This window comes from Protopterus annectens, chromosome 2.part2 (assembly GCF_019279795.1).
Source record: "Protopterus annectens isolate FY-2018-M chromosome 2.part2, PAN1.0, whole genome shotgun sequence".
NCBI classification, from domain to species: Eukaryota; Metazoa; Chordata; order Ceratodontiformes; family Protopteridae; genus Protopterus; species Protopterus annectens.
Genome location: NC_056730.1, coordinates 892645688 through 892659649, shown reverse-complemented (window position 1 = coordinate 892659649; position 13962 = coordinate 892645688). Strand labels below are relative to the sequence as shown.

General features: G+C 38.9%; 1 protein-coding gene across 2 annotated transcripts in view; it reads left to right on the top strand.

Moving 5' to 3' along the window:
- The window catches only part of MCC (MCC regulator of WNT signaling pathway), a 1047208-nt gene that overhangs the window by 56818 nt on the left and 976428 nt on the right, over positions 1-13962 (top strand). Inside the window, exon 1 of one of the 2 annotated variants that reach the window (XM_044064210.1) lies at positions 7397-7480. The exons of the other annotated variant lie outside the window; for it this stretch is intronic. Within the exon in view, the coding sequence (XP_043920145.1) occupies positions 7397-7480 (84 nt within the window). Of the gene's footprint in view, positions 1-7396; positions 7481-13962 lie in introns of those variants that run through there. 2 annotated transcript variants of the gene reach the window in all.

The following is a 13962-nucleotide window of genomic DNA, read 5'->3' as shown; positions in this document are numbered from 1 at the left end:
ATCTTAAGCTGTGTACTTCATAGGATACTCCTGCAGCATTTGGCTTGCATTAATAATGCAGTGTTTTAATGAACACATCTACTACATTTGCTGAAGTGTTTTTTTATTTAGATTTGTATTTTCTCATCACTGGGGTGTATGAAGCTGTACAGTTTGATAAGTATGACTGTCAGTGTTTGCCAAAGGAATTTGTTATATTTCAGGCAGCCTTCTCATCTAGATTGTAGATATAGGTCAACATGTCCAAAAAAGTAGAAATGATGACCGTTTGTTTATTTTTCTTCACCAAGAGTGGCAGTGATATTTTTAGCTTGCAGCTGCCTAATCTCTTACCCATTTATTTTGTTATAATCACATGCCCAAGGATTCAGAAAGAACCTTAGTGCTCGCATTAAGGGCTGCAGTAAAAAGGCCCTGTTTCCGAAATGTGGTACTATTGGATTCAGAGGCACATTAGCTGCAATGAGAACAGACCTCATTTTTGACCAGTTTGTCTCTGAATCACTGCTAAACACCACATGTTTTAATCAACACTCTTTCATCCCATACACTTCAAAGGAAGTGGCCAAGTATACAATCAAAGGTGATTTCCTCCTGTCAGACAAGTTATACATGGAGGAGAACAATAATTTATAGTGCATTATTATGTGTAAATGTCTGAGTAGCAGCCTCAAAGCCCCACAGTCAATGTACCACACTTTTATCTGTTACAGACTTCCATACAAAAGCACCTGCTACATACACTTTCCTTTCACTGTGTTTGTGTTTTCTTATAGGCAGCACTAGCAGAGCTATGACTTTCCAGTAAAGTAAAATGCTGTTAAAAATGGTGTTTGTGTAAGATATAAAAGAAGACATGAGTTAGGACAAGATGAAGTTTGTAAAATCTGAGAAATGTTGCCACCATTTATCCCCCCTTCACACAACAAAAGCTGAACTCTGTCATTCCTGTCATGCAGACCCCACTACTAATAGGCAAGGAAGGGAAGGGAAGGGAAAGGAAAGGATGTTAAACAGCAAAATAAGGAATTCATACTCGTACATAGCCTTAATGAAAGCCGCGGTGGTGCAGCGGTAGCGTTGTCGCCTCACAGCAAGATGTTCTTCCTTTCGATTCTCGGCTGGAGCGCATTCTGTGTGGAGTCTGCATGTCCTCCCTGCGGTCGAGTGGCGTTCGAAAGAGATGCGTGAATGGGCGTGCCTTCATTGAAGGTTGGGCATCGGGCTAGCACCTTGGCACCATAAAAATCAACTGCCAATCATTAGCGGACCGGAGTTCCGCTGTGGCGACCCCTAACCCGGAAAAGCCGAAAAAAAAACAACAACAATTAAGAGGTAATTCTGAACTTAATAGAAGTTGTATAGGATTGTAATAAGTTTGCTTTCAGGAAAGGATTTAATCTTAAGTATTTGCTACAACAATATAATGGTAACCGTTTGCAGTGCAGGAACGCTAGAACGAGTCCCGAAACATGGAAACTGAATGGCTGAAAAAATGGACTTGTATATATCAAGCCCAAGATGCCATATCTTGAATTATTCCCATTTTTCTGAGGTATGGCAATCTCAGTGTTATTATATATAAGTTGGGGGGTGTGGGGAGTGCAGGGGGGGCATGTCCTCCCTACAAAAACAAGTTTTAAGGAGAAGAGTGATTTTAGAAAGTTGCCCTTCTCCGTGTTATTTTTTTTATCTTTTTTTTCATATTTTCAGCTCTTGGCATTATGAGTGCGAACATTTCAATAGGGAGCCCAGTATAGCATTAAGGTCATTTACCTATAACTAACAAACCATTGGGAACATGTAAGTGTGGTCCATGGAAAGTCTGAATACACATTGCAGAAAGCCCTTTTGTATTGTTGCAACATATAGATAGAACTGTACTTTTAATTGCCACTATGATTGTAACTCCATTGGAGTGATATACGTTGTGTTATGCAGTGGATATGACTGCTTTTATATTAATATGACCACATGGAAGTTATCCTTGACAACAAAGGAACATCTGTATATAAAAATATGTGGCAGCAGCAATGCCCCTTTTAGACATACAGAATATATAAGAACAACTCTTAGTTTTACTTTAGTATAACAGACCATGAACCCTGTGATTACAGAGGAAGGAAGTACAAAAACAAACTCGAAACCAGGAAAACTAAGCGGCAGATCTGTTTAAATGCAGAACATTTCCCTGGTATTAATGGTACTTTTTGAAGGCGAGAGGGTTGAGAAAATGAAGACATTAGACAAATTTGCAAAGAACACTGTTTATGCATTAGAAAATGTAGTATTTTTTTAATAGATTTTTTTAATGTTTTTATCCTTTTAAGTAACTGTGTGATACCATACAATCATCATGTGACAGTTTTTTACAGGTGATTAACCTGTTTGTTAATTCTGAAGAAGTCATGCAGATGTTATAGGACAAAAGCACTAAATTAAATTAATTTTTGTTGGCAAGTGGTGTTTTTTTTTTTTATTGTATCATCAGCAGTAGCAAGAATGGAAGAACCAGAGCCAAAAAAATAAAAGTTTCTGGAGGACACTAACATTGATTTAGTTTTGCAGGCATTCATAAACAACCTCATTGTGTTAAACCACATTTATGGTGAGTGAAAGTTAGACTGTAACTTTTAACAGAATCAAGAGTTAGGTCAGTTAATGTAGCACTGGAGTTAACATACTGAATGGTCAGTGAACTGCCATAGTGGTTAAGCATTCTAGTCACAAATGTTATGAACATAAGAGGGCAGGAATTCTTATATCGAGAGGGAGGAAATGAGAGATGGTCAGGCCCCATTTCTTCTATGTAACTGCTTGCTGTTTGTGTCACAGGTAACTAAAGAACCACTTGCTGGAATGAGAAGTGAAGTGAAGTCTTTCCAGAACTTTTTCCATCTTATACTGACATACTGTGTTGAATGCTTTTACCAAGTCCAGGAAGTGAGCATCTCTAAGCTGACTGCAGGTATAATTAACAACACATCGAAGTGTACTCTGTGTACTGTAATGTGCTGTAAAACCATGCTCTGCACTGGAAATCAAATCTGAAGTGATGACATGGTCTGTGTGCTGTAAAACCATGCTCTGCACTGGAAATCAAATATGAAGTGATGACATGGTCTCTGTGATGTAAAACCATGCTCTGCACTGGAAATCAAATCTGAAGTGATGACATGGTGAGTACGTTGACAGTGGACAATTGTTAGGGTTTTACAGAGTGGAAGACAAAAGAACTGTTGTACTTCAGAAATTGGTTTTGCCTGACCTTGGACCTATGGTGCAGGAGATAATATGTTCAGTTTATAAGATGAGGTAAGAGAGTTTTCTTCCTACCCAGTCATGACCCCTCTTTGTGAGAGCCAGCTGTCCCTGCAGCTCCCATTCTGGGACAGCTTCTAGTCAGTAGAGCCCCCCCCCCCTCAAGAGAAGGGAAGGGACTTCTATTCCAGGCTGCTTTTAATGCCATAATAGGCAAATCTGTAAAGAACCATACTGCTTCTGTCTGGGCTAAACAGGGTCATCTGTGTTACAAAATACACAAAGCTGACTTTACAGAATTGACTTCTTTTGCTGCTCATGGATGTGCAGTTGATGACCTTGGACATGAATGACACCTAAGTACATATCGCTATCCTCAGAGCCCAAAAGCAGTTCTGTATGTTACTGTCAGAGCTACTCACTCATTGTACCTGTTTGACATTCGGCCTGTACTTTGCGTGAAGAGTTTATTTTAACAAAATGCTTAGTTACAGTGTTTGCCCAAACATGAACAAGCAGTATTGATGTGCATCCCTGTCTGTATGGCCTCCTATTTCAATCCACCCTGTTGGAAGTGTGTAGGCAGGCCTTTATCTTCTCCTTTCAGTGCATAATTAACTTGGGGGGGGGGGGTTTCCTGCAGCTGTCGAATCTTACTCCAAAACGTATAAAACGAACCAAACTCTTTCTGGGGGCAGTATTATATACCAGTGCAGGCAAGGTATAGTTATCCAAGGGCAGAAGCCAGTCCCTTCTCCTGCTTCTGCATCACCTTTTCCTTCAGATTACCTAAATGACCACTTGACTGTTAGACATTTTTGAAGGCGCCATATTGAATGTTAGCTTTAATAGAAATTATCCCCCAAGTGAAGTTTCATGTGAGAAAAATCCCATGGTGTCTCAAGAATGTCTAAGAATAATATTAATAGTCTCAGTATCTCAACAGGCAGAACACTTCCCTTGGATATAGAAGAGTGTGGGTTCTATTCCCACACCAGCTAGTTGGATTAATTTTCCAATACTAATACTGCGGTGCAGTAAAAGGAGGATGCTGTACCTCTGAGTGTACCACCTTTCAGATGAGACATTAAACCGAGGCCTCACCTGTCTGAGTTGGTGGTTGTTCAGTGGATGTAAAAGATCCCACAGCACTTATCAAAATGAGTAGGAAAATTTCCCAGTGCCGTGGCCAAATTTTCCCTAGATAGTGTGAATACCACCTCGGGTCTCCCATGAAAAGAGGCTATTGGCCAAGTAGGACTAACCCAGCCAATAAAGTATAAATAAGAAAAAACATTGATAACTGTAGAGCAGGAAATCCCTCTCATCCCAAACATCAAGAAGGAGCTCTTTTGGTTTGCAAATTTGTGCCTGCCCATTCTCACTGCTGCTTCTATCCAGGCTCTGACAAGGGAGACTGATTGAGCATGGCTCACCCAGTTGAACCTCACAGTACAGGGGAGGTGGCCAAACACAGCCACAATCAAGAATATGGATGTGAAAAAAGTGGTGGTCTTTGTTTATACCCTACAGATCTTCAGATATGTATTTTTTCCAATAACACTGAAGATCACTACAGACACCCTCATGATAAAGTGTTCAAAAGTAAGAAGAACCCGCTCCTGTCCCTACTTGGACTTGGCTTTATAGTGGGGCCTTCATCCTCACAAGATTTACATCCCCAGAGTGCAGAATGCAGTAGCAGATTACAGCATGTCTCGCATCCTTCACATAGCCTCTAATTAGTGCTTCACTATATGCCAGTTGATTAGCATACGAGGTGCACTTTAAATAAATGTGACTTTCAAGTGAAGTGAATTCTACTGTTCCTCGTGCTAACTCTGTTTTCAGTGTGAGTTTTTTGTTTTGTTTAGCAAATGGTTGTCAGTATTTTTGCTGTAAAATTTGAAAGAAAAGTTTTAACTTAAATCCAATTCTCTGTGATAATTGTAAAAGCAAAGCAGAAAATAATGGGCACACTGACATATTTGAACAATGTTTTATGGTATTAGGGGGAGACGGCAAAGTAATGGGATATTGGTATGACTTGGGGGAGGGCTCAGTCCATTACCTTGCCTTGTACCCTTTTTGACCATGATCTAGCAGTGAGGAGATCTGTTCCTCTAACTTGGGACTTAAATTTTATCAGTGAAAAGCAGCCTTTCCTTCCATTTCTGCCCTCCAGGCCAGATGCAATTCATTGCTTTTTTGTTTTTTTTTTTTTGGGGGGGGGGGGGCTTTTCTTAATAGCAATCATCTCTACAGGAGGATTGTGAGTTACAGCCCTTGAAGTGCAAAGAATTTTATACAGTCTTCCATGAGGATATAGTGGCCGTCAGGACTAGTCTTTCCTTCCTTCCTTCATGCCAGTGAGGTCTTAGAGAAGATCAGACGTCTGTTTTAACCGGAACTCTTTCACAGAGTAAAGGAGAGAACATCTAACACATTATGGATCTTTATAGGCAACTTAAATACTATACTAATAGAAAAAAAAGACTTCAGGCAATCAGATCAACAGTTAGCCTCCTTCGTACCAAGGAAGCATGGCAGACTGGTATCGAAAGAAACCCTTTGTTAATGGCTAGCTAAGTGCATCAGTTCCTGTTATGGTCGCCATGGGCATGTACCTGAAGATTAGAGGAGGATCCTTTCCATTTGAATGGCTGTTACTGCTGCAGCCTTCTTCAGATGTACTTTTGTACGCAGTATTTTTGAGGCAGCTTCATGCAGCTGTATTCACACTGCTTGCTGGATATACAGTCAAGGAGCAGAGTACAGTAGAGTAGGTTTTGCTACCACTCTCCCACAGGGAATGCTGCATTCCTCCAGTCAGATCCAGGATCAGGATCCTTCTCCACCTTCTTTTAGTACTGTGCTATGTGTTACTGAAGTTCACTTCTTTCTTCTTCTTCTTTCGGCTTTTTCCCGGTTAGGGGTCGCCACAGCGGAACCATGGTCTGCAGAACAATTGTCAGTGGAGTTTTTACGGTGTCAGGTTGCCAGCCCGACGCCCAACCTTCCACAGAAGGCACACACATGCCCACATTCACACATGGGGCCAATTTAGACTGTCCAATCCACCTACAGCATGTGTTTGGGATGTGAGAGAAAACCGGAGCACCTAGAGGAAACCCACGCGTCCAGATGGAGGACATGCAGACTCCGCACAGAAGGCACCCCAGCCGAGAATCGGACCAGAGAACCTCTTGCTGTGAGGTGGAAATGCTAACCTCTGCACCAGCATGGCTGCCGACCGATGTTTCTGTACCACTAATACTTATAATTTGCCATAATCTTAGATATCTGAGTAAGGGGATCACTGTTGCAGTAAGAGCTTCTTCCATCCTTATCCCTGTTTCTTTTCTGTTGGAAGTTTGGAACTGTGTCTCAGAACACCTCTGAGTGGTTCAGTATTCCCCAGTAATGCCCACTTGGTCAGATATGTACATGTGGTTGTGGGTCAGAAGAATGAATGCTCACATCAGTGAATACTTTTTACTGCTGTAAATAAGAGGGAGCACTGTCCTTAACAGTGTTTCAGCTGGGTGCTTTTTTGTGCACAATCATATTGCAGAGGTGTCAGGGAATTTGCCCTTACCCTGCCATTGTGTGATCTCAGAGTTGGTATATATAACTAGCATGGGGTGTGGGGGAAGTGCAGGGGAGGCCCATCCACCTCCAGAAAAAACATACTACTTTTATTTGTTGTTTGTGATCATTCCCTCCAAAAGGATTGCTCTTTGCTTGTTTGTTTGCATTTTTGAGCATTCGCTGTTTCATGAGACAAATATAGCAAGAGAGAGAGAGGTAGTAAAATTATAATGGAATTGTTATAATCATAGGAAATTACTCTTAACAGTGAAAATTATCATTTCTGGAAATCCAGATTATGAAACTATAATTTCTTTTTTTTAATAATCATAGGTCAGTGTCCTTGGAAAAGGACAAATGCTGTATCTGTTTACTGTACCTCTAGAAATCCAGAGGAGAAAATGTTTAAGGTGTCAGTCTGTTGTACTTCACACTGGTCCTAGGGTTTAGTTGAAGCAGGCTGTTTAGATAGAGCAATTAGTATATTAGCCAATTAATTAACCAATCAGAAAGCAGAAGTATCGTATTACTGATCTCAGGAGAAATGCAGGATATCACAGCTTTCACCTTAAAATTTCTTCCTGTAGTCTTGGAGATATTCATAGTGGGCCTTGTAGTTTTAGTTAAGGTATATTATTATTATTCATTTTTGCTGTGTTAAGGATTTTCATAATCAGGTATTTGTTTGTAGTCAAAGACAGAATACTGGTAGAGTACATTTTCTGTGGCACAGGGTAGTAGGTATTTTTTCAGTTTATCTGTTCCCATCTTATTACATTTTTTTTGTAATGTATTATCCATTTCACATTGTTTGTTTTTACATGTCTGTTCTCCATACTGACAGTCTACAAGCAGTTTGTATTTCTGGTTAAAGTAAAGCTTGTGTAGGGGAGTATATGACTTCCAACCCCACCCAGAAAAATGTGATCTCATCTACTTGGGATTCTGAAACTGTAAAGTGGGGGGTAAATGTGTGGCAATGGGTAGTAACGTTCATGTCAGTCATGGTGCAAGTCTGCATTTCCTGTTACTAGATTAGATTATTCCTGTGTAATGTGTTATCTGCCCTGTTGATTTAGTTGGTAAGTAATACAACATTGTATGTTTTCACAAAAGGAGGTGGGTATAGCTTTTGAATGGGAAATAAGATTTGACAGGTTTGTGGGTTGGTATACTTTCACCCCAAACGTGTCATACTGTGCTGCTGGAATAACTGCCTTTGAATATGTGATCTACTCAGTTTTTTGTGCTGTAGTTGTCTAAAGCTGATTAGTTGCAATGACAGCTAGCTCCCATTTTTAAATTGTAGATCAGTATAATTGTTATTGGAAACTTGTTGTAAGGGCATAGTTCCAGGTCTTCACCATTTTTATTAATCTGGTACAATAAATTGCTTATTTCTGTGTATGCACTTGATTTGGAGGAAGAATGGATTTATGGTGTAAATTTTGTGTGAAAGAAAAGGGAAGCTGTGCACCCGCCCAGTACACAGATTAAAAATCTTAAATTGTTGGCTGTCCCCTTAAATTCTCAGGATGCATGGCACCTGCCCTTCTTTCGTGTTAGTATTCAGGAGTATGCCAAATTAAGTACGTTGTAAAGCCTGTTTTGATGTCCACCTGCAGCCTTTGTAACAACTTACATAACAGATACAAAAGGATATATTCTAGACCACTGCAAAAACAAACCAAAGTAGTAAGAAACTACAATGTATTGTTTTGTAAACCCTAAATATACTGTAGCAATAAGCAGCTCCAACATGGGCCTCTGCTGAAAATGGGCCATGGCATACCTCTCAACAGTCCTCGAGTTTCTCATATACTTTTGTTCTGTTTTTTGTCAGTTGTTTTTCTGTTAATTCACTGATGATTACAGTCAGTATTGTCCTACATTAGCGTTTCATACTTTTTCTTGTTCTGAATGCGCATGTTGATGTAAAACCTGTTCTATTAAAATTTTAAGTGAATCAGAGTAATATTTTAAACAAAGTGTCCCTGATTTTGAGCTATTGTTCCCCTATTAGTTTTGGCTTTGTCCAGAATTCTTTGAGCAAAGAATTTGACAGGTATGGGCTTTATTTATTTCCTTTGTTAGCAAGGATAGTCCAAATGAAACAAAGTTGCAGTATGTTTTAAACAAAGAAATCTTCACTAAAACTGATGAGTAATTATTTTGTCCCTGTTAGTGGTGCTGTTTTAGTTACAGCATGCTTATTAACTGAATAAGTTTAAGAAACCGTTCTCAGTTTATTCACACACATACTTTGCAAATGCAAACAGAAAGCTTGATTTTTATTTTTTTTATTTATTTTTTTCAGTGGTGGGAGCAGTGGTGCAGTTCGCATTCCTTTTTTACCATGACTGAGAATGGAGGCTTTGAATCTGATTTTAGATGCACTAGTTTCCTTGAAAAGAGCTGTCACCGGTATTGAGCACTTTATTTAGCCGTGGTATTTTACCATCCTGAATCATAAATGTATCCCGAACTTTAGAATCTGTCACAAGAGTAGGATTATTACCTTTTAACAGTTGCTGAGTGGTTTCATTGCTTCCCTCCTGTACCTGATTTGCACTGTTGTAGAATGTCATTGCATTTTCCGACTGAAATATTTTCACTCTGCTCACATCAACTATTTTTTTTTTTTTTTTTTTGCCGACCTTTAAAAAATGGCTGCTATATATTTTGTTACACACTAAAAATAAGAAGTGAAGAAGTGTGTTGTAACATATCATGATTAGTAGCAAACAGATTGCTGAAGTTAATACAGTAAAATGTGGCAATTTTATATTTTAAACTCTCTGGACATCAGGAGCCAAAAACAAAAAAGAATGTCCTGGAAAGAAAAAGCTTTTTATATTCATAACCACTTTCCTTGCCTGTGGTGGGGCTCCACCCTGTACGTGAAAGGGCCTGTCATGGATACAAAAGGCCTGTATCATCATACAGCATTTGTTGGTGTGTGAATGCATGTATATACACACCTGGATAAGCATTCTTATTCTTGTATAATGTCTTTCTTCCTGTCGTGATAAAATGCCCCATCCCCAATAGGTGCCTCTGCATTATGGTATACTGGTGTACTCCCTCCCTTTCTCTGTTCTCATAGGTTTTGCTTTGCACTTGCAGAAGTTAAGGTGATCTCACATCTAACTGACTTGCAGTCTGTACAGCTTTAATGAGGCATTTTTTATGTCTGGACTGATGTTGTCAGGTGATCATTTTACAAAGTTAAGTAAGGATTAGATGAGATGTTAGACCAAGTCATTATCAGGTTTTAGACAAAAGCATTTAAGTGTATTAATAAGGTCCCCATTTTTTTGGTAATTTCTTGTGGATATTCTTCCTGTGCATAGCATTCTGGTTTTGGTTTGTTCTATTCTGCTCCGTATTCGCTTTTGTGCGATGTGCAGTCTGTCAACTGCTCCACCTCTCCTGCTCACTTTGAATAATTACTATTTTGCTTTCTGCAGTCTGACTGGTCCAGCCACAGCATGGCATTGAACCAGGAAGAGACCAGCTTCCTGGATTACGTCAGCAGGCAAAGAAGTCCGGTCAGTGGTGCATTTAATGTTTGTGTCACTTAATGCTGAAATTAGTTATGGCTTTGTCTTTGATCCTAAAGAATATTTATAAACCATTTTTTTTAAGAAGTTTATGTTTTGGCCCCTGTACAGTTGATCAGAGTTAATGGAGGCAAATTACTTGCATCTTGCAGCAAATTATGTTTTGTATTTATGTTGTAGTTTTCCTTCTTCTTCTTTTTTTTTTTTTTTTTATTCTAGGTTTTTTACTGTTTTACCATAGGATTCAGAATTAATTATAATAGAAATTGGTTGTGATCTGACCTTTTTGTTGAAGCAGACCCCAGCATAGCTAGAAGTAAAGTAGGGGATGAGATTTTGTTTGGGCAAATTCTTAGTTTCTGTGTTGCTTGCCCAAGTTGAGCATATTGTTTGAACAGAATTGTATGTTTCCAGAATGGATTTAGATGGATTTGAAATAAAACTATGTAGGGCCACCTAATTATGCAGACTCTAAGGTTGGATATTCTGTGCGTTGTCTCATCTTACAGAAGCCATTTGCACACAGCATTCAGTTCTGATGCAGTTCCACATTTTAGTTTGAAGACCTTTAGACCTAATACTTTGTAGATGATCTGTCAGTTTTCAGTTATGCTGTTTAAGTGAATTTCCCCTTTCAGTGTTAAAACTTGGCACTCTCTTAATGGATAGTTTGTCTGGTGGGGAAAATTTGACCGCTATGAAATGAATACTTGCTAGAAAAGTTATTTTCCTTGGGGATTTACAGGGATGTTTCTCTTTTTTTTATTGTGTGGATTTCTACACAGCAATGATATTGGAAATGCAAGATGTGCTTGAGTCCCTGTCGGTAATCCTTTCTATTTTATTTTAATAACATTTGCAAAATCTAATTTAATTTGCAAATGCAGTTTCAAACTGTAATTCCTGCCAGACAGCTACCCTTCAACCACAGCTCGTGTTTAATTTTGACTTGGACAAACACTTGCCCTGCAGGATGCCCACCCTTTACAATAAGGCTTGCCAGCCAAAGTTTATATGTTCTATGCAACCAGAATGAATGAAGATCTCTGTACTAATTTTTTGTTAGCTTGTTTGCTTTACTTTCTTGAGTGGGTTTTTAGTGAGTGGGTTTTTAGTGAGACATGTTGTGTTACTGCAGACTGCTCTCTTGAAACAGATTTGTGCACATTAGTGTAAGTATTTGGAAGTAGGGTAGGGGTTGCAATGTGTTTAGCATTTCTATATTTCCCCCTTGGTGTAAAATCCTGTGCTTCCCCTTCATGGATACTAATTTACATGTTATGCTTTAGTGCGAATTTACATGTTGGTCCCCTTCATATGTAAATTTAACTTGTCTGACTTTTGGCCCTCTGCTGTTGTTTGAGGGCTCCTTTGCTATTATTTTTATGGTCCCTGCTAAAATTTTGAGTGCTGGCTTGTTGAGGTGTGCATTACATATCACCACCGTAAAACTGCAGTGTGCTTAATGGAATCGAGACTGACTTTGAATAACTTTTGAGACAGTTAAGTCTCCCATTCTAGAGTGCACGTGCATGTGCATGTGTGTGTGTGTGTTCGTGTACATGCATGCAGCTAGTTCCTCTTCCTTCAATCTCAAAAGTCATCTTGTGCAGCCAAAAGTCATCTTGTGTAGCATAAAAAAGATGTAGGAGTTCACAGCTTACAAAAGCCAAAGGTGACATTTGAAAACTCCTCTGACAAGTTTCCCAGGGTATTCCGAGAAATTCAAGAACTGCAATTCAGAAGCTGGGCTGTTTGCTAATGGCACTTTCATGGAAAAGGAAGGTAAAACAACACTTTACTTGGGAGCATTGTGGGATGAAGAAATTTGGGCTGAAATTCACAGAATGCTTACCTTATTGTGCATGTCATTTTAGAAAATAATTATAATGTAGGACAGTGATATGATGACACCATTGCAGTATGCAGCATATTAAGATACAATCACAAATTATTTTGTTTGCATTTGTAGTCTTTGAAGCAGGAAATAAATGTAGGTACTCTGGGTTTGGTGTCTGGTAAGGTAAAACCTCCTGGGTGTTGTAGGACACTGCTGCTGTTTGTAGTAAGAATGTGTGCGCATTTAATTAGGTTTATCATACTGACAACATTACAAGGGAGTGAGCAATGAATTCACCGCATGCACACCATGTCCAAACATAAAGTCACAATTCATGACTTGAATCCCTAAAATTGTTCTGTATGAATACTGCAGTGTTTTTCAACATATAAAAAATACTTCACTTATCATTTGATGGAGTAATATATAGAAACAGAGAAAACACACACATGCATTTTATTAGACTTGTTTCTTTTCTGCCCTGTGACTGCCAGATAAAGTATTCCTTGTTTATGCTACAGAAATGCTACACCTTGCAATATCAGGCAGTTTAGATTCCTGTCTTGCACTGTTTTTTTTTTTTTAGTTCTAGTCTAAACCTTACAAATTCTTGTCATTGCTTTTAAACTTAAACCTTTCCCTAACAATGCTTTTGGTTGTCTACTTGTAGATCTGTTCACAGTGACAGTAAAACAGTACTTATGATTTTCATTTTATAATTTTGGGGAATTTGTCTACAGGATTTTATCACACTGTTAATTTAATAGTATGTCAGACAAAGTCTGTCTAGAAAATTTCACTGAGCTTTGTGTTTTTTAAACCCTTCATTTGTCTACAACCTTTACTGCCTTAACATCTGTTTTGTTCTACCTCTGCTTGTCTGATTGCATAAAGCTTTGATTTAAAGGTGCTGGTACAACACTATTATGTGAAATTTAAGTGGGGTAAACACTGCACTGTGTACTTGTCAGATGTCTGTCTCGGCTGTCCCTGCTCATTCATGCCTCATATGTTTGGTCTGTTTCTTGTAAAATTTGTGGATTTCTGGCTAATTGCTGAAGAATGCATCAACTAAGGAACAACTACATTTGAGTTTGACTTCATCCATCCATAAACCCCTTTTCCCATTTTTGCACATGGGGCTTGGGTGCCACCTCTACAGTATCCATAATCTAAAGCCAATGAACCAGTGGTTGGCTAGCCCTGCCACTCACTCATATCCTTCCTTCAGAAAATGCATGCTAATGTAAAACCTGTTCTAGCAACTTGTTGAGTATATAAGAGCAATATTTAAAATCTGTTCCTTATTTTGGGCCTTTATACCCCATTATTTTTGGCTTTGTCCCAATTCTTGAGCTAAGAGGTTGGGAGGTATACTTAGTGGTATGAGGAAACCATTATCTTGTAAGCACCATTTTATGAAAGCTCTCTATTCAAATGTCGTCACTCATAACACTGACAACACATTTTTAAAAAAAAAAAAAAAAAAGACCGAAAATAAAGACAATAAATATCCAGAATCGCTCTTCTCCTTTAAACTTTTTTTGCAGGAGGCAAGCCTCCCCCCACTGAACTTATACCAACTCCTGAGATCATCATACTTTAGAGAAAGGGAACAATCCGAGAAATGGCCATCTCAGACTTTATGTATGTAAGTCAGTTTTTTGGCCATTCAGTGTATTTTGAGACACACTGAATTGGGTCCTA